This window comes from Odontomachus brunneus, unplaced genomic scaffold, assembly GCF_010583005.1.
Source record: "Odontomachus brunneus isolate Ranch 3 - 2012 unplaced genomic scaffold, Obru_v1 Obru_scaffold_124, whole genome shotgun sequence".
Classification (NCBI taxonomy): Eukaryota; Metazoa; Arthropoda; class Insecta; order Hymenoptera; family Formicidae; genus Odontomachus; species Odontomachus brunneus.
Window position 1 is genome coordinate 334,902 of NW_022639574.1, and position 19,389 is coordinate 354,290.

Consider the following 19,389-nt stretch of genomic DNA (forward strand, 5'->3'; position numbering starts at 1 on the left):
CCTTTCTCGATTATTATCGTTTAGGGCACTTACTTAGGATCATTTCCGACATTTCTCCTTTACGCTCATCTACATTCCCCGAAACAAAACGGTTTTCTACGTCATTCGTAATGATCGACAGGCGACCCTACGTGCGTGATGTTAGCATAGCAATATATACGTACGTATATACAGAGAGAGAGATAGTATGTACAATGTAACGACAACATTTAACAACAGTGGAGCAATGACGGCGCAGAGAGAGCGCTATATATGTATATATGTATATATGGCAATGAGAATGAGATTTTTATAAGGCGAAAGTAATTTCTATTAGTCCAAAAGGGTCTAAAGTAAAGAGAGAAAAAGTTACCTGGATAGAGGCATTCAAGAGCGAGGGTAAAAAGGGTCGTATAATACAGAATATATTACAAGGTTAGCGTTTTGTTGTTTCTCTTAAGAAGAGTATAGAGAGATCAAAATGGTTTCAGGTGACTATATATATATGTCCGGCCTCTAGCTAGGAGGGTCGAAAGGGCAGCAAACGTGTTAATTCGAACATATCTAATGCTAATCACGCGTGTCGAAGCTACTTCTAGTCTATAGTAGCGTTAAGTGATACTCTCACATATACAAGCGCGACACCTTTCGTCTTTCAATTTACTTAAGGTCTCCCAAGTTTTTAATCTTTTCCCTCCCCCCTCCCCCCGCCCACTCTCTCTATTTTTCTCTTTTTCTTCCTCTCTCTTTTTTTCACAGTTACCTATCGGTTAGGGCAAATTTACGAAATCTTATCAATTTTTACCTTTGCGTCTTTTGGATAAAAATGAGGTTTCGACAGTTCCCAATTAAGTGTCATATTGACGTATATCTATTTTCAACGTATCGTAATACAAATGAAATTTATACGTATTCTGTTCTACATACGTTGAGGTTCCCGTTGTGCGACACATCGAAGTGATAATAACTACGTTTAGTACAGAAAGCTAGTTTACATTTATTGTAAAATTCGTGAATCTGATATATATATATATGTTCTTAGATTCAGCCAAGATGAAGAGCACACCCTAATTAGGTTCACGAATTTTACAGCAGTTGCAAAGCAGCTTTCTCTGCTGAACGTAGCCAATGAAATTAATTCATTAACCTTCACCAGAAAATCTTTAGTAATAATGTTAATCGGTAGCACTTAATGATTAAGTGAATAAGTCGACGCAGACTCGATGCAGCTTCGACGTTGCGACTTACGAAAAAACGAAACTCAATAGCGTAATGTAAGTAAAAAGATTCCCAATATAGCAAGGATCAAGAAACTCGGAATCAAGTCCAATATAGAGTCCGTATAATAAATAATGGTAAAAGAATGATCGTAAGTAAAGAGGGTGATGTATATATATAATATATATCAACATCAGTCCAATTATATATAAAAATGTGTGTCATTTCTTTTTCGATCTACGTCGGCGTGCTAGCCGGCACGTACCTGGTAACTGAATTGTCTCACAACCTTGTACAATCTGTTCGCCTCCTCGGCAAAATACTCAGCTTGGGTGAATAGGTCCTGGGTGGTCTTCAGGGCGCCTTCGCCTCTCGTGAACTGATACATAGAGAACGCCATCGAGGACATGTTCTTTGCTCGTTTCACGATGTCGTTGTTTTCCTCCAGGGCACTTCCGCTTTCCTGCCACTTCTCTGTCTCGGCGTCCATCTCCGAGGTGATCAGCTTCATCTCGAGGCCCGCCTTGGCGATTTTTGCCTGCTCCTCGCTGTCTAATCGCACCGGCTTCAACGGTTTGCTTGTCGTACCGTGTTTCTGAAATGTTGCAACGTTTGCTCATCGTTTTGTCTCGTCTCGTTTTGTCGACTTAATTGATTCTACTGTCAGATGTGTACAAGTATCATCCAATCGAACGTAATTAAAAAAAAAATTGGAAAGTAACCAAAGTACATTGAGAGAAAAGATATCTAATAAATAAAAAAGTATTTATTCCGTGGATATATGGAAAAAATGGCTTCTTTGCCGTAGCTAATCATGGTTTGCTGAAAATGTATTTGTAGCTGTAACCAAAAATTTACTGCCATAAAACTTTTGTTACTGTTGCTACTACATCGGTTTCGTAGCTGAATATATGCCTACTAGCAGCTATACTGGTAGCTATCTATATACAATAACGAGATTTAACTATCACTCAGTTTCTTGCTACCGCAATTAATTTTTTTTCTGTGATATTAATTACATGTTTACTTAAATCTAAATTCTTTTATTTAAATGTAATAAACAATTGCTTTCGTAAAAAGCTAAAATTCTAAAAAAATGTATTTCCTCATTTGAAAAATGTTTTATATTAGTAAATATATATATGTTATTATATTAGTATCCACTGAATAAATACTTTTATTTCTTAGATATTTTTTCTCTCAGTGCAGTGACATTTTGCTAACAAATTAAAATAATTAAAAATTATTATATCACTATTGAAATAAAGATTAAATTAAAACTTTATAAGTTATTAAATTAACAATTTTATAAAAATTATTTTATTCAATTTTTCTCCAGAAAGTTATTTTTAATATAAATTTGGAAACTATTGGTATCTCGACATTTTTGCTAAGAAAAGTTTGACTGTAAATTCAATGTCATTCAAAAAATGTACTAGTTTATTATTAAAATAGATTTATTATCAATAGAATATACTGATTGTTTAAATATGTCTGTTTGTTTCGCGTGGTAATTATTATTTACGTACCCCAGGTCGCGGTAAAGACATGTAAACTTGCTTCTCCGGCCGGTTTTGACTGAGTTCTAGGACATCTTTCGCCACTGTCGTTACGTCAGTCATGAGCCACTGCCACATGTCGGCGAATACTGTAAAATACGCGAAAACATGAGATGGATTTGCGACGAAATTTTGCCATGATATTTGCTTAACTTTAAATTTTATATCGAACTTACCTTCAAGATTTTCCTTGGCTATCTTACTAGTGGGATGCCTGGCCAACGTGTGCGCGGCTGTTACTACTTGAGGGCCGTATATTCTCAAGTTGATTTCCGTAAACTTCGCCGACACTTGCAGCGATTCCGAGAGTGCAACGTGTCTGAGAAGTTTGCACACCTGCAGAGGAGAGAAAAGAGATTCGGTATTTAGAATTTAATTACATAGAAATTTTATATATATATTCGCTTGTTTTTTTAAGTTTCTAAGATTGATTTTACTCATTATTTTGTGTACAAAAATATTAGGGTAAGATTATTGAAAAATGTGGAAATTTTAGGAGATATTTCATATTTCATGCTGAAAAACATGATATTGAGACAAAATGTAAAATATCTCGAAAATTATTCATTTCTCAATGATCCTAGTATTTTTGTATGCAGAATGAATAATACCAAAGAAATTTATTTATATTAAAAAATCATATGATTCTATGTAAAGAATTGGAATTGATTTTGACCGGACTTTTCAAGATTATTTCAAGATCAAATAAATATTACTATCTTTTTTTTATCACGATATCCTACAATTTCTATTCAAAACATTTTTTTATATCTTTCTTAATTTCTGAAATATTCAACTATATCGATTAAAATGGGACACTTTATATTATATTTCTACATCAGTACGATTTAAAATATTCTTAAGTAGCAGAGTGACATCAAGTCATGTATTAATGACATATTGCAAAATATATAATTCAGTATCCGTAAACTACTACTATGTATATGGTACGTTGTTCCTTTTTATCTACATTCTATAGCTACTGAAAGTACTCAGACATCTCCTTAAGGGTCTGCAGGAGTCAAAAAGCAAATCCTGATTTGACTATGGAGGCTTCATGCGGTGAGAGCGCGAAATACCGTTTTATGTGTGTAAATGTATATCCATACACACACGAATACTAATACAGCGCGGACGTAACAGCTGCAGATTAGTACAGTTGGGTACACTTTCCATGATAATTTGGCATATTTCGCTTCACCGATATATTTGCTTACCAAACTTTTTTGATATCTTACATAAGTAGTAAGAGTGCTACAAAGCCCAGTTTTGCATTTAGACTTTTGAAAATTTGTAATAAATAAAAATATAGATGCTTGTGCTGCACCGTACTCCGAATATTCATTCAAATAATTTTTTCTAAGAAAACACGGTATAGCTTTTTGTAGATATTTCTCCTTTTTGTTTGATTATAAATATTATAAATATTATAAATGTAAGATGATTTTCTTTCTGTATAAGATACGTTAAATACTTTTGCCTATTTCGTGGCTCTCTGCGAGAGATTTCTATCATGATTTTTGCAGATCTTTAATGACGTCTCTAACGTCAATAATATGTCATTAATACATGACTTGATGTCACTCTACTTAAGAATATTTTAAATCGTACTGATATAGAAATATAATATAAAGTGTCCCATTTTAATCGATATAGTTGAATATTTCAGAAATTAAGAAAGATATAAAAAAATGTTTTGAATAGAAATTGTAGGATATCGTGATAAAAAAAAGATAGTAATATTTACTTGATCTTAAAATAATCTTGAAAAGTCCGGTCAAAATTAATTCCAATTCTTTACATAGAATCATATGAGAGGCGTTAGTGATGTTTTGCTTGACTTCATATAGTATGTGTGTATACATATTAGACTTATGTTAATATGTGTGTATATGTATATTTACTAACACCGCTAACGCAGTATCCGTGAATTAACTATGTATAGCTAAACCGCTTTTTTACCTACATCTTTATATTTGAAATTTATGTACGCAGTTTTCTTTGACATTTGATGCTTTCTCTAAATTTCATTTTCTTTCTTATGTGCTAATCGTAGAATTATACTTTTATATAAAGTAGAAATTATTTTAAGAAACCTTAAGTTAACAGCTGATTTTAATTTTTTTCGTTTTCGCTAAAAGTATTGTGATTTTCTTAGAACGTGTATTTTAACCCTTAGAGTATTGTAAGCACTAAGAGAACTGCTATGGTTGTTACATTCACGTATTCTTAAAGAGAATACGTGATTTCAAATTAAATAGATATGATATTAAAAGCTTGCTGTTATTATATACCTGTCTATCAGTTCTTTACAGCGACAGTTCTTATAATACGTAATCTTCTCAGTTAGTACATCCTCATATATATAGTTGCCTCAACCAACGGAATATTGCTATCTCTCTGTTGTGGTTTGCAGAACAAATACTATGGTTGAGAAATCGATGGGGTTTAGTTACGCCACACATCACTGATAGTATCGTTCAAACACGTATGAACAGGCAGCAAAGAAGACCAGTTCCAAAGTACTATAGTTACTACAAATATCTTCTATATAAGGGTGAAAAATAACATTAATATTTTATCATGGCAACCATATTCAGGCAAGTGATATCCTAGTACTTTTCTCCATCGGTGTATATATTTAATCGGTGGAAACCGTCGTTGTGGCTTGTAGCCACATAAAATAGGAACAATCAGATGAGTATCCGTACGGAATTGTATGAAGCGTTCAGCTCCGCACTGCTCCATACTCTAAGGGTTTTAGCGTGCGAAAGAAATTTCCTGATTCGGTGTAGTCAATGTAAAAACGCAAAAATTTTTACAGCGTCCGGTCGCATATCTTCTTAATGCAATATTAAGACATTATTTGATGCCATCTTTAAAAATGGAATAATTTTTAATCTTTGAATTAATGTCAACTGTTTGCTTTTAAATGTGATATGGATTAATTCATAATTTTTCCTAATTTTTTAATTACTTTTGAAATATGGACAGTAGACCTTTAATGGCAGGTTTCGTATTTAGAAGCATAAGAACGGACACTTGTACGCGCGAACACGTGGATGCCACGTTGCGGGGGAGCTTACTTCGAGAATATGTTCGATATACTCGTGGAACCTGTCGCTGCTCTCTTGCAGACGGTCGATGTCATTGGCCAACGCGAGATTTCTGATCGTTGACACGAGCTCCTGGCCGGCTTTTGTCACTTGTCCAAGATCACCGGCTTGTTCCATTGTCGTCGTGCTGAGTTGCTGGCGAAGGTCTCTGGTCGCCCGTAGCACACCCACCACCGCTTGTTCCATTTCTGAACTGGGTGAACCCCCGCCACCCTCGTAATTCTGACGGAATACGACGTCAATCGTTTCATACCGTTTATCACCGTTCGATTTACTAGGGGATTATTACTCATTCCGGTCGTTCTAATCGGAATGCTTGACGAATACAATCGACTGAACATTAACTTTTTATTCGATTAGTAGATAACTTTTTCAACAAGTATAGACACACGCACACACATAAGACTAGGAGAATGCAATTAGATAATTAAGTAAAATAGGATTAATATAAGTACCACTAATTTGAGTTACTAAATGTAATTACTGAATTTAATTACTAAATTCACAGTCACTGAATTTAATTACTAGATTCAATTAAACTTAATTATCCAATTACTACTAAAATTATGAGAACTTATGAGAGCTAAAGCGCAAGAAGTGTTTGCGTAGAGAAAACTTTGCCTTGTGTCAAGAGGATACAATCTTGCTTTAATTAATTTTATGTTAATTACTAAATATATCTCATGTATTCGATAGTGCCTGATGCGTTCTTATCTCTTGCGAGATAAGAAGATAGGAAGACCAACTCACCATACTATTGCCGATCCGTAGCAGTGTATTTAGCTCGAGCTTTGCGCGATCGCAAAGCAATAGGATGTTTTCTCGGTGTTCATGGCTCGTGTAGGCGCTGTCTGTGAAGTCCTGCGTTCTCTCCACCACCGTGTCAAGTGCGGACGTAAGTGTCTCGCGGCAGCCTGGTCCCAGCAGGGTCATCCTCGTTGTTTCAACGAGCCTCTCGAAGTGTTTCAATGCCGAGCAAACGGTACTACTGTCCCAGTCTTCTTGCTGAGGACTCTGTAAGTAACAGCGTGGGCCGCACGATCGTAAAAAAATTCGTCAACTAGAATATATATATCTCTCTTTCTCCTCTCTTTCCCTCTTCCTCTCCTTCCCTTCCTCCCCCTCCACTCCCTTTCTCTCTGGAGTAACTCAGTCACGAAAATAACTCAATCACGTATGTGTTTTAACATTGCTGTTGTAAAAGTTTGAAAAATTTCCAATATTGTAGAGCGTAAGACAGCACGAATGCTGTCGAATCTTTGGTAACATTTCACGCTCCGGAGCGTTTCACTTTGGCTAGGTTGTCTACAATCACTACGGAATCGACTATATCGTGCGGAGAAGAGAGAGTGGATAGTACTTAAGTGTAAAATACAAGGGTGACTATATATTTTTCTAGCACGGTTACTCGCGTAAAGGTCCCTCGTCGTGACCCGACTCTCTCTCTCTCTCTCTGTCTTTCTTTCTCCCTCTCCTTGTCTTTCAATCTCTTCTACTCTCTTGTACGCGCGTGTCACTTCTTCGACGAAATCGGCAGCATCAGTTCGGAAGCAACAGAGCAGAGAGAGAGAGCGGCGCAGGATATTCTCCTATGTCTGTATTTAGTGCCGGCGAGGAATATCTGGCACGGAATTAAAGTGTACGGCGCGCCGAAAGCGTCGATATGCAAATTGTGAGCGCGCAATTTGGCACGGCGCGGCTGACCATTCGCAATCTTTACGGTCGTTCCGGCGCCACTTATCGACGACGATGCGATTTCGCATCGCCGCGCCCATAAAAACTATCGCCATTGTCCCTCTTTTTTAATATAACGGCCAGACGGGACTTTTATAAATCTTTGGCTCCAGAATCGTGCCGGCAATTACCCTATTTCACTGGGGAACGCGGGACGTCGCAAATCGCTCGCGATTTTTCGCCTCCGATTTTCAGTGCGTGTTCGACCCTGAGAGAAGAGTCGCGTCGTGATGTACGATTTGCGATTCCGTTCGCATGAGCTACTTCTTTCCAATGGTATCATCGTGAATACACGCTTCTCCCATGTGCCAACGACGATACAATTTCATCGTACAAAGTGGCCCATTTTAATTTCACATCGAACTGCTGAAATTCGTGGTTTTATTTATCGTCAGTTTTGCTACTTTCCTCATCGCGTACATTCCGTTCCCGTGTAACTTCTTGTTATGTGTAGGTTTGTTGATTCTTTTATCTCTTTTTTGTTCGTGGAAGCTCAGCACACCGAGCCGGGCAGATATTACGGAACTATTCGGAAAAGTTTCCGATCAGAATAATTCCGTTTTCCCCAGAAAATATAATAGAAATCTAGGGAATAATTTAACAATTCTGACTGGAAATCTTTTCAAATAACTTTATAATATTTCCGGGAAAGTACTGTCCCTATTGTCAGGGAAAAAATAATGTATAATTATATAAAATTATATCAAGTGTCTCCGACAATTCGTTATTGTGAGTGCAGGTAGAACTCATTAAACTGAATACAAAATTCCTCTATTATTTTAAACAATCACGTAATATTTTGAGTTATTAATCAAATCATTAATTAATTAGAAGCATTGTGATTAAAAAAAAAACATGGATTTTGTTTCCAAAATTTAAGAAAATTCGGATTATAGAAGGGTAATTTCGGATTAGGTTTTCAAAAATGCGTTTCTAAGTAAAAAACTCAAATAATTGCATTTTCTCTCGAACGCGCATGCGTTTCCTCAAAGTGTTCTTTCTTTTCGATTTTTATTTTATATTTATGTTAAACAAAATATCTGCGATGCTTCAAGTATTTACACATACTCTTTACAAACACAAGTATTTAAGAAATATAAATATTTAATTTTTTCAAGTATTTTATTCAATCTCTTTTTTAAATAAATTTTAAATGTTTCCTATAAAATAATATATATTGTTATATGTGCATATTAATTCGGTACTTTTAATCAATCATATCTCCTTTTTAAATTCAAATATTTTCCTGCCATTTAGTGGATTTTAAAGTGCAAACTTTAAGGTTTAAAATGCGCTATATGACTTGGCGAAGCTGACAATCTGTTCTTTTTAGCTGAACTATCTTAACTGGTACAGACTGGTACAATAAGTTAAACAAATATATTTATCTCCCTCTAATTATCATCTTAATGTATCTTAATGCAGTTTAGACAGTTTAGCTGAAAAGAACAAACCTAACATAATTTCAAAACAATATCAAACACGACAACGCCCAAAAAGCAGCATATTAGATACTACATTCTTTTTGCTTTCCAATTGAAAAAATGCCCAAAGCTGCAAATATGATTTACTCAGCTTTGAGTAAAGGTACTGCCATGCGTAACATCTGTAAAAAATGGCACTTAAAGTTTTGGAATAGTGATTTCTGTTTTACCAGTGAAGAGTAACGTCCCGGCGCGTCGAAAAAATTTGAAGACAAGGAGTGATTGTCGAACAAAAATTTTGCTCAGACTCAAGATGAGCTTGCGTTACAATTAGGAATAACCCGATAATCAATTTCCGTTCGCTGATATAAGCTAGAAAGAATTAAAAAACTAGGCTGATAGATTCCGCATGAGTTTAGCCCGAAGACCAAGCAGAGGTTGAGAGTTTAAAATGGCGATGTTCTTGCTAACAAGATACAGAATGCAGGACTTCTTGTACAAAATTATTACTGGTGATGAAAAATAGCTTTCAGAATAGAATTATTCTTAAAGAAGAAAATCGTGGATCGGATTGATCCTGGTCGTTGATATCGACTACGAAATTTAATATTCACACATAAAAAGTTTTATCTATTTAGTAGGATATGAGGATGATACATTATGAGTAGTTGCAATCTGGTCAAACAAATAATGAGTATTACAAATAATAATCAGTTTTGAGCGACGAAATAGATAGGAAAAACCGTTTACTGGTCATGAGACTCAGCATCGTCTTTAGCACGATAACGCTCGGCCGCATATCTCAAAAAGGACGAAGGATACTACTTATTCGTTGGGCTAGAAAGTTCTTCCTCATGCGGCTTATTCACTGGACCCAGTCCGTTCGGATTAGCATCTATTACAATCGCTCCAACACCACCTGGTTGATACACACTTTAAAAGCGTGGGAGAGATTCGAAAATGCACCGACGATTTCATCGATTCAGAGCCGTTGTTTTTTTTTTTCGAGAAGAGATTTGTCAGTGCTTCTCGATAGATAAAGAAAAATACTAGGAAATGTTAGCAAATATTTCGAACATTGACATTTTTTATGTTTTTTTTTGTAGATAAAGGCTTAATTCTTCCAAAAAAAGCACCGAATTAATTTACGCATCTGATATATGTTTACTTTAAATATAAAAAATTTTAACATCGTATTAAACATTTAGGTGTATTATAATTATTTACAATAACAGTTTGTAAGTTATATATAAGAATAATAATATAATAGTCTATATATTTTAAAATAAACTGACTTTGTATTTCTATATATTTCTATAAATCCTAATTATAAAAGTATTAATTATTACTTTCTTAATCTTTATATCTCCTCTCTTCTTTTGATTTTTTTATGCAGCTTTTCTTCTGCAGCTTTGTGTTTGCCACTTAGAATCATAACTTTAATCATTTTTGGGAAATTGGAACAGAACCCAATTAAATCTCAAGATTTCTATATTTGCAATAAAAATGGAATTCCTCCAATTGGTATCGCAATATACCACAGTAAAAAACATTTATATTAAAAATAGTCTTTGTTAATATTTTTCAGTTAAATTTTTACATATCTGTGTGATAATTTAACAATTATGTTTGTGTTATTCTAATATGTTTTATATTAAATTAAAAAATTCTACATATATAAATATTAAAATTTTATACATTTTATATTTTAATATAGATTAACGTATTATAGATGTTAATTTTACGAAAAAATTATATTTTTGCCATCTTACGATATATATAATAAAAAGTGTATTTACAATCAAGATTAAAATGATGAAATAAATAAGGTAAAATGATTCAAGAAGCAGAGTTTCTAAGTTTGATTCTATAGCCAGTAAATTTTCTAAATATGATATCAATTGAATCAATTGGAGAGTATATATAGTTAAGAATATTTTATATAAAATTATTGATAACTTTAAAAGCTGATAACTGGTAACTTTAAATCACTTTAAAAGCATGCAATAAAAAAGGATAATAGAATATTTTTCTTACTGTGATAATATCATTTTTGTTGTGATATATTTAACATTTTAAATATGTCAGTTTTATGTAAAATTTGCTTTAAGATAGTGTCGGTAATTTTTATGTGTTAGTTTCTTACATTTCTAGCATTTGTATTATTTTTTAACATATTCGTCTTGTGCTAAATTAACACAAAAGTTTAAGTGGATAAATTGGGGCACGTGAAATGTGTTAAATTTAACACAACATTTTTTATTGTACCTATTTGCAACAAGTTTGAATAATCTAATCGGAATATATACTATACTTGAAAATATTTGGGAAATTTCCATACAGGGTCGTGTTGAATGCACGCTTCGCGTTATATGCCTTACTAAAGACATTTTCGATTTCTGGTCGCCGCCGATAACTCGCAACGAACAATGTTAATGGTACAAAGAACATGTTAGCATGTACGAACATGGAGGACATTTAAAATAAACCCGTTATCGGCGTGCACATAAATTTCTCGAGGTCGTAATATCGTCGTAAATAATCGACTGTACAAGCGTCGTGATCGTAATTGATATTCGCGGGACATATTCTGCCGATCCCTCTATCGTCTTCCAACTCGCCCTCTATCGATTTCATGCTAGGTCAGACATCATGCCATTATTTATGGTTTCTTGAGTCGCGGAGGTATATGGGAGGGTTGTTTCGATATCTCGTTTACAACTTTTGCAAGGGCACCGACGCACCCGGTCCAAGGTCGTTTATATCGTGCATTAAGCGAGCGATACGTAAATTATAATTTGGCAGACAAATGCTCTCCTTGGAACGCTTCCAAGTTTTCGGAAACATTCCTCTATACACGGCTTTTTCCTCGCTGATCCTTACAATATGGACGTATATGCGTGTTCGATGCAACCGGAACAATGAGGGATGTATGGATGCTCTCGGGTGGCCAACATGGCGTGTTTGGCAACCGCGATTATTACGGCATTTCTTTGGCGAGTAATTTCGCGAAGCGCGAAAGGCTATGCGTTCTCGTCGGTTGTTAATTTTAACGGGAAACGAAAAGAAAGCCAATAAGAACCCATGCAGACTCTAATTTCCGAAAGCTATTTATGCACGTTTCTACAAATGTCGATCAATTCTTAACTTGAGCTTAAACTTTAAGATGCATATTTTTTCTACTCAATAGTTTTGCTTATACGTTTTTGAGGTTGTTGAATCGAATCTAAAGTCCAATTTTCAAAATTCAAAACAACGGACTTAATATGGCGGATTAGTTTTTTTTACTAAAATCTTTATTTCTGACTTCTTGTTTTCTATACGCATATTTTTTTCAATTTTTGATTTTTGTAATTCTGTACTATTTAACTTAATCTAACATAACCTATATGTATTTTTTTTAATTTGTGTATATGCATACGTACAGTGTGCATTATTAATATTGTGTTGAAAATGTCATGATTATTCCGTATCAAATTTTAAAAAATAATTGTTTTTACTTCAGATACATAAAAGAACATTACATACTGGACAACCTAAACCTCAAGAAGACATGAGGTTGTTTAGGCGATTCTCTTAAAGATCTTAGATGCTCCATTTTTATATATTTCATATAATGATATTTCATTTAAATGATTGAGATTTATTTAACGATTGAATAGATATTGTAAATTAAATCTTGCGTTTTGATCGTTTGTTTCTGTTTCTTGCTATTGATCGTTCGTTTTCTGTTGATTGTTTATCTGAGAGTCTTGTTAGTTTTATTGGTCGTCATTTTCATTATTATTATATTTTTTCCTCGATTATTTAGCATCGCTACTTAATGACCGATTTCGCGATTCAATTTTGCGGTAACGACGAACTGAAATGTTCGCGAAACATCGGAATCAAACAAAGAAGAATCCACGTGGCTCAAACCCGGAAATCAAATCTAATATAAATTAATAATCGTTTCTACAAAATATTTCGTAAATCCACGATTTAATTTCTCTTCATAATGAAGACTTTTGTGTCGATTTAATTTCTCTCTATAATGACTTTTGTATCGATTTAACATAAGACAATTATATTAATGTTGATATCTCTTTGAGAAATGTTTCCGGAGCTTGCAGGCGTTCATACGATCCATTCTGTGAAATGTATAGGTAGCTTACCTGTGAATTCGAGTAGGACTGCGACTCGCTGCAATCTAATACACCGTCCTTGACGACATAGTGTATCAGATCCATTGCTCTTCTCATCTGGCAGAAGACGGTGTCTCGGTTCTCCTTCGCGGATGGACATTCAGGGTGCCTTAAGCACGTTTTGCTAGATGTGAGCAGCATCATGGTGCTTCTCTCCAGTACTTGCCGAGCCGCCGCCATTTGCGCGCGTCGCCTTTCATCTTTCAGATCGTTCTGAGAAAGGAGACATGACGTCTGATTAACACATTCACTACAACGATTCATTCGGACTGTTCCAACAGAAACACTCTGTATTTCTTCTATGCAATAATGCAGAGCTTGATACGCGTTGCGATAGTAAGAGCGATTCAATAGTGGTAAGTTATTAAAAACATGTGTTTACAAATCATTTCCTAAACGGTTCGTAGTTTGCGCGCGGGGTGATGAAGTAAGGGGAAAATAGCGCTAGGCGGAGCAAGTAAAAACTCGGTCGAAATGTGCAACACGTGCCGGAGCTCTGTAATAATGTAAGAGAAACTTGGTTTGTTTCTGTGAGCAAAGAAAGATGAATTATCGCTGTCACAAATATATAACCTTAGTCTCTCGCGAGACACGTGTTGATAGCGAAATTACTAAATCTCTTTTTAAAAGGGAGCCAAAGTTTTTTAAAAAGGAGCCAAAACTTTTTAAAAGGGAGCCAAAGCTTTTTAAAAGGGAGCCAAAGTGGATGATGAATTCCAAAAATATCGATAACGTAGAGGAAATTATCAAAATGTCATGTTAGACAAAAATTTACCTTTTTCATATTTTTTGTACATATAAGTCTTGTATAAATATATGTTGTTTTCTTTTGTCTTATTTTTAGCAGAAAAGTAATTACGCATATATAGAAATCTTTCTGAAAACTTTTCGCATATTTCTAAGCTTCTAAATTTAGTTGTAAAAAACGTTTTGATACGATTGCCTTTATATTATTCACATTTTTGCATAACATCATATATTTTGGAATCCTTATGAAGAGACAGAGGAAAATGTATCGAAACGTGGAACTTGGGTAGCCTAGTTGAGCGATAGAGCGATTGCTCGCTAAGTATGTGTACACGGTATCGGAAAATTACATTATGAAACTTTTTTTGTTAATAACTTTTTAATAAACTGTAAGTTATTGCCAGTTAAGACTTTCCGAACTTAGAATATTGATCTCAACAATATATATATCAATATCATCGGCGAGGTGTCCTTTAAAGTAAATAATTACCAAAATTTTTATTCGTATATAATATAAACGTGTGTTGCTTTATCATATTTAGCGGAGATTATTTCTCAATACATACATATATATATATATATACAAATTTATTTACAAACTTTTCGTATATTTTTAAGCTTCTAAACTCAGTTTAAAATAAGATACAGCAACATTCTTTGGAACTTTTTTACTAGAGCAAACGCACATTCGATATAGTAAGAAAAAAAAATTTGATATTTGTAAGTACAATCATATAGAGAAATAATAATTATAAATTATGATAAAAAAACATTTTTTATTAAATTCTACTGTAATGTTAGTGATAATAATCTTATATGCATGTTACTACTTCAATTTTCGTGTTAAAACAATAAAAAATATATAGTTGGGTTAAAAAATAACTATAATTTTAGTTAGATTAACCATCCTTTTCTCTCAGTACAAGCTACAGAACTTTTGTATCAGACTAATATTTATGCTGACAGCTTGAAAAGTTAATTTTGAAATTTTTTATTATTTTCCTCACATATTGAATAATATATCAATGCATATTTACACATATTTTTGTTATATTTACACATACTTTCATTATACAAATATTTGTAATTCTATGTAATTAATGTGATATAAAATTTACAGGAAATATTAGTATTTTATCGATAAAGTTTCCAAACATGTGGCATTCCTTTAAGTAAATATGTTATTAGTACTCACTCAGGAAATATTTTTTATTTTTTAGATATTTTTTCTCAGTGTGTAAATTCGATTTTGTTCTCTTTCATAAGGAATAATGTTTTCATAATCTATATATATCTGCTAAGAAAAATTATAAATGTATATTTATTAAATATATATTTATTAAATGTATATTTTACATTTGAATAAAATATTAAAACTATATATTCTGTTCGCAAAGTGTTGATAAGAAGGGAAAGAGTATAAAATGAAAAGAAAATTGGCAATTCCGCGTCTAGAGAGCTTAAAAGATCCGAGAAGTTTTCAGAAGTTTTTACGATTCGATTTTACCGTAGAAGTTAATTGTACACAATAGAATCCTTACTGACAAATGAATCGTGAGATGTCAGCGCCCAAATGTCACGGGATATAAATCTTACCTGACGATCGCCCGTTAAGTGTGCTAATTCGACCATTTCCGCTCCAAATTGGCTGAACGCCTTGACGAATTCGGTGAAATTGGAGACGCTTTCGAGGCGCCCGAGACTGCGGGCGACCTTATCCTTGGCGAGAAGCAGTTGCTTGACCACGACGATGTCTGCCAGAAGGAGAACTCTTGTCACCGAGCCTAGAAGACATCTGGCAGCTCTTACGACAGAGCCTCGATCAGCCAGGCTGTCCTCCATGGCGCACTCGCATAATTTCTCGATCGCCGATCCTGAATACAACAATCAAACAACGTTTTTAAAAGATTATCAATACTTAATCAACTGCATGTTTCACCCAAAAACCATTCGACCTATTCGAGGTTTGAACGCGGAGGGTCATGATAATAAGATACTTTTGCTTAAGGAGATAGCGAGATGGATGTTGTTAAAAATTTATTGAAACTTGCACAATATATAAATTAAAATATTATTTAACACTGCTCGTACAATAAAAAAAAGATTGATCATTTGTGAGTGAAAATATTTGAAATTAAAGTTAAAACTTTTATGTGTTCTTTGTTAGAGTTTAATTTCTGTGTTTTTAGAAATATTTTTAGAAATATTAAAATTAAAGTTTTAATGTAAATTAAAGTTTTAATGTAAATTTTATTTGGCTTTTTAAATAATTTTACTATTTGGTCCAAATAATTTACTTCGGTTCAAATAATTTATTGTTTGGTTCAAAGAAAACAATTATTTTACTTAAAATTTCTTTATTTTTTACACTAAAACATTCTATAGTACTATTTAAAGTACTGTTTATTTTAAGAAAGTTCACACTTTTTTTTCGTATTACTATCTCTTACTACTTCATCGTGGTTTTCTCGACAGAAATATTTCTCTATTGATGAGGAAGTGTGTTATAATCTTTTTATTTTATAAATGTAATGAATTTATTTCGCAAACTTAATTTTTTTACTTCGACATAAGAAATGATTTATTGCAATAATAAAGGTAATATTAACAAAAATCTTCATTTTATCCATTACTTTCATACATAATTCTTTTGCTGCATGGAACTGCTTCATTATGTAAAATAAAAAAATTAACTGAGGGAAGTATCGACTGAAGCAGGTATCGTATTCAGGCAACTGCTTTGTCAATCAAACTATTCAATAAAATCCACACTTCGAAATTTCTCTCATTCTCTTGTTTAATATTTTTAGGTCTAGTTAGATTTATTGAATTAACTTGTAAGAAGCTATTGAAGAAATGAGAGAAAATATATTGGGCATAAGATAGACTTGGGCCGGAAATCGAACTCAGACCCTTCACTTGCCGGATGACCGTTCTAGCAACTAGGCTACCCAAGTCCCACGTTTCGATATATCTTTATCTTTTTCTTCTCGAGGATGTCATATGACGGAATTCAAACATGTCGATAACATAGATTGTCAAAACGTCATGCTATCGATATATATATACATATATCTAAACATTTCTATATACTTCTTTCTATTATCTGTGCATCTTACAATTGAGGCACAAATAAGATATTAGTAAGAAAAATTTTTTAAATCATGTTCTTCGTATTTGTAATATTGTGTATATATATTCATTTATATATCTACTTATATCCACTTATATCTACTTTAATGTTGTGTGTATATATCCAATTTTCTCTCAAATTAACATTTATGATTTACGTGAAATAGATGTATAGAAACGTAATTTTGTTTGATAGGTTTATGAGCAATCACCCTTTGATGCGCCACAAAAATTATGGCACTGAGATTTACAGTCTCCTTAAACAATAAAAGGCCATGATTAGGTTCGTTAACTTACGTAAATGTAAAAGCAACGTTTGCTTTTATGTGACCTTACATTAACTTCAAGAAAAGACAGATAACAGCATACACAGAGAAAAATATCATTCTGTTGCTAAGAAAAGCGATAGTTTACTTTCCTTCTTATTAAGAAATAAGGGTTGTCTGCAAAAAAGGATATGTTCTTGATAATAGTGTTCAAATATACTCATCACAAATTGGAAGAAAGGTTATTTTATCATGTACTAAAAAGAAGAATTAATTTTCTTTACAAGAATCCTAAAAATTTGTCCAAGAAAATGTTGATTCAACTTTATATAGTAAGTAAACCGAGTATTTTTTTTAATTGAATACTTTTTATTGAAACGTTAAATTTAGTAGGAGAATACACTTACAACAGATTTGCAGATATATATATTTATAAAAAACTTGAAACACGAATAATATTTACTCGAATGTATGTATTTTTCTATGTGTACAATTCGTGAGTTTACGCAAAGGCATAAGAGAGGATGATTAAGTGTTAACATATGCTTGTGGAAGGGAAAAAGGACACGTAGAGTCGTCTGTGTAAATCGTGCCGCGAGAGTCGATTGTCACGAATTCGGTGGATTGGTTGAATTTCGAGCGCGAACGAATGGATAGTAGAGAATACTGATGAATTAAACATCGCACTGTGTGTATGTGTGTGTGTGTGTGTGTATACAGGGTGTCCCAGACTTTTCTCTGCAATTTTTGTGGAAATGTATAATGGATTGAAGTGAACATAAAAGTCTTATATTGCGATATTTGCAATAAATCTCGAGATATTAATTAAAGAAGATTAGAAAATGATCACGCGCGCTATAGTAGATAAATTGAAATGGTGCCGTCTGTCGTTGTATACTTATACATTAGATCAAACTGAACAAAAAAGTTCTCTATTATTTTGCAAATAATCACATAGATTTTTAGATATTTTATAATTAAAGAAATTTATCGCGCACAATCATGTAATAATTTTCTTTCATTAATAACAAAATCTACGTGCTTATTTGCAAAATGATAAAGGGCTTTTTTATTCATTTTGTTCTAATATACAAGCACACACAACAGCACACATCGCCACTATAACTCATCTACCATATCGCGCGCCATCATTCGCCAATCTTCTTTAATTAATATCTCGACTATTATTGCGAATATTGCAAAACGGTACAGGACTTTTATGTTTACTCAAATCCTACGTTCCCACAACAATTGCAGAGGAGAGTCCGGGACACCCTGTAGATATGTGTATAGGTCACCGTAAAATCAGAGTAACTGATTTAATTATGATCGGATCCCCTTGACTTAAGTATCACGGCTGAATAATTGGGTACTCTCGAGCTCGCGTAATTAGCTACTCCACCTGTACTAACCGTTGCCTTAGCTAAACCACGTTAGCTTTGCCCGAATTGCTTGTCGCGAAAGTATGCGCATGCGAAAAGCCCGGACAGGGCGAATTCTCGGTCACTGTGTATACATCTAGCGCGTATCTGCCATTCCTTGATATACCGGAGTGTGCTTGCATTGTAAATAATTAATTTTGGAAGACGTTTTTGTTCGTTTTTAATTCATTATTTCACGAAATTTTAATTGATCGTTTCGTGAAATTCAGCGGAACGAAGCTATTAATCAACGTTTAATCATTACGACGGTGCAACAGTACAGAAGAGCCGTCCAGCGTTTCCGTCGCGGAAGCAATGTATTTGTGACACGGAGATCAAGGCGGAAATCGACACGAAGGCATTTCGTACGTTTCCGAAAACGCACTCGTGCACGGCGTTTTCTAATAATATCGCCATCGATCGCCCGCGAGCGGAAGCACTCGGAGCGTGAGACGCGCCGGGTTGCCGTATCGCTAAATAGTTACTTCCTGAATTACAGAGCGGTATTTAATGCGCGCGAAATACAACATCGCCGTAATACAGCTATTGCCGTATATTTGTGCTAATTGTTCCCCTTTATTATAGGATGCCACGAATATTGCGCGTAAA

General features: G+C 33.8%; 1 protein-coding gene across 6 annotated transcripts in view; it reads right to left on the bottom strand.

Annotated features, from left to right (window-relative positions):
• LOC116849707 (alpha-catulin) overlaps window positions 1–19,389 on the bottom strand; it is a 134,944-nt gene that overhangs the window by 25,829 nt on the left and 89,726 nt on the right. For all 6 annotated transcript variants that reach the window (XR_004379192.1, XM_032827116.1, XM_032827114.1 and 3 more), the window contains exons 3-9: window positions 15,558–15,835; window positions 13,185–13,427; window positions 6,623–6,886; window positions 5,843–6,094; window positions 2,933–3,092; window positions 2,727–2,845; window positions 1,463–1,792 (exon numbers count right to left, since the gene is read on the bottom strand). Coding sequence is in view for 5 of the 6 variants with exons in the window: in XM_032827116.1 (XP_032683007.1) it covers window positions 1,463–1,792; window positions 2,727–2,845; window positions 2,933–3,092; window positions 5,843–6,094; window positions 6,623–6,886; window positions 13,185–13,427; window positions 15,558–15,835 (1,646 nt within the window). In the remaining variant the exon portion in view is untranslated. The remainder of the gene's footprint in view (window positions 1–1,462; window positions 1,793–2,726; window positions 2,846–2,932; window positions 3,093–5,842; window positions 6,095–6,622; window positions 6,887–13,184; window positions 13,428–15,557; window positions 15,836–19,389) is intronic.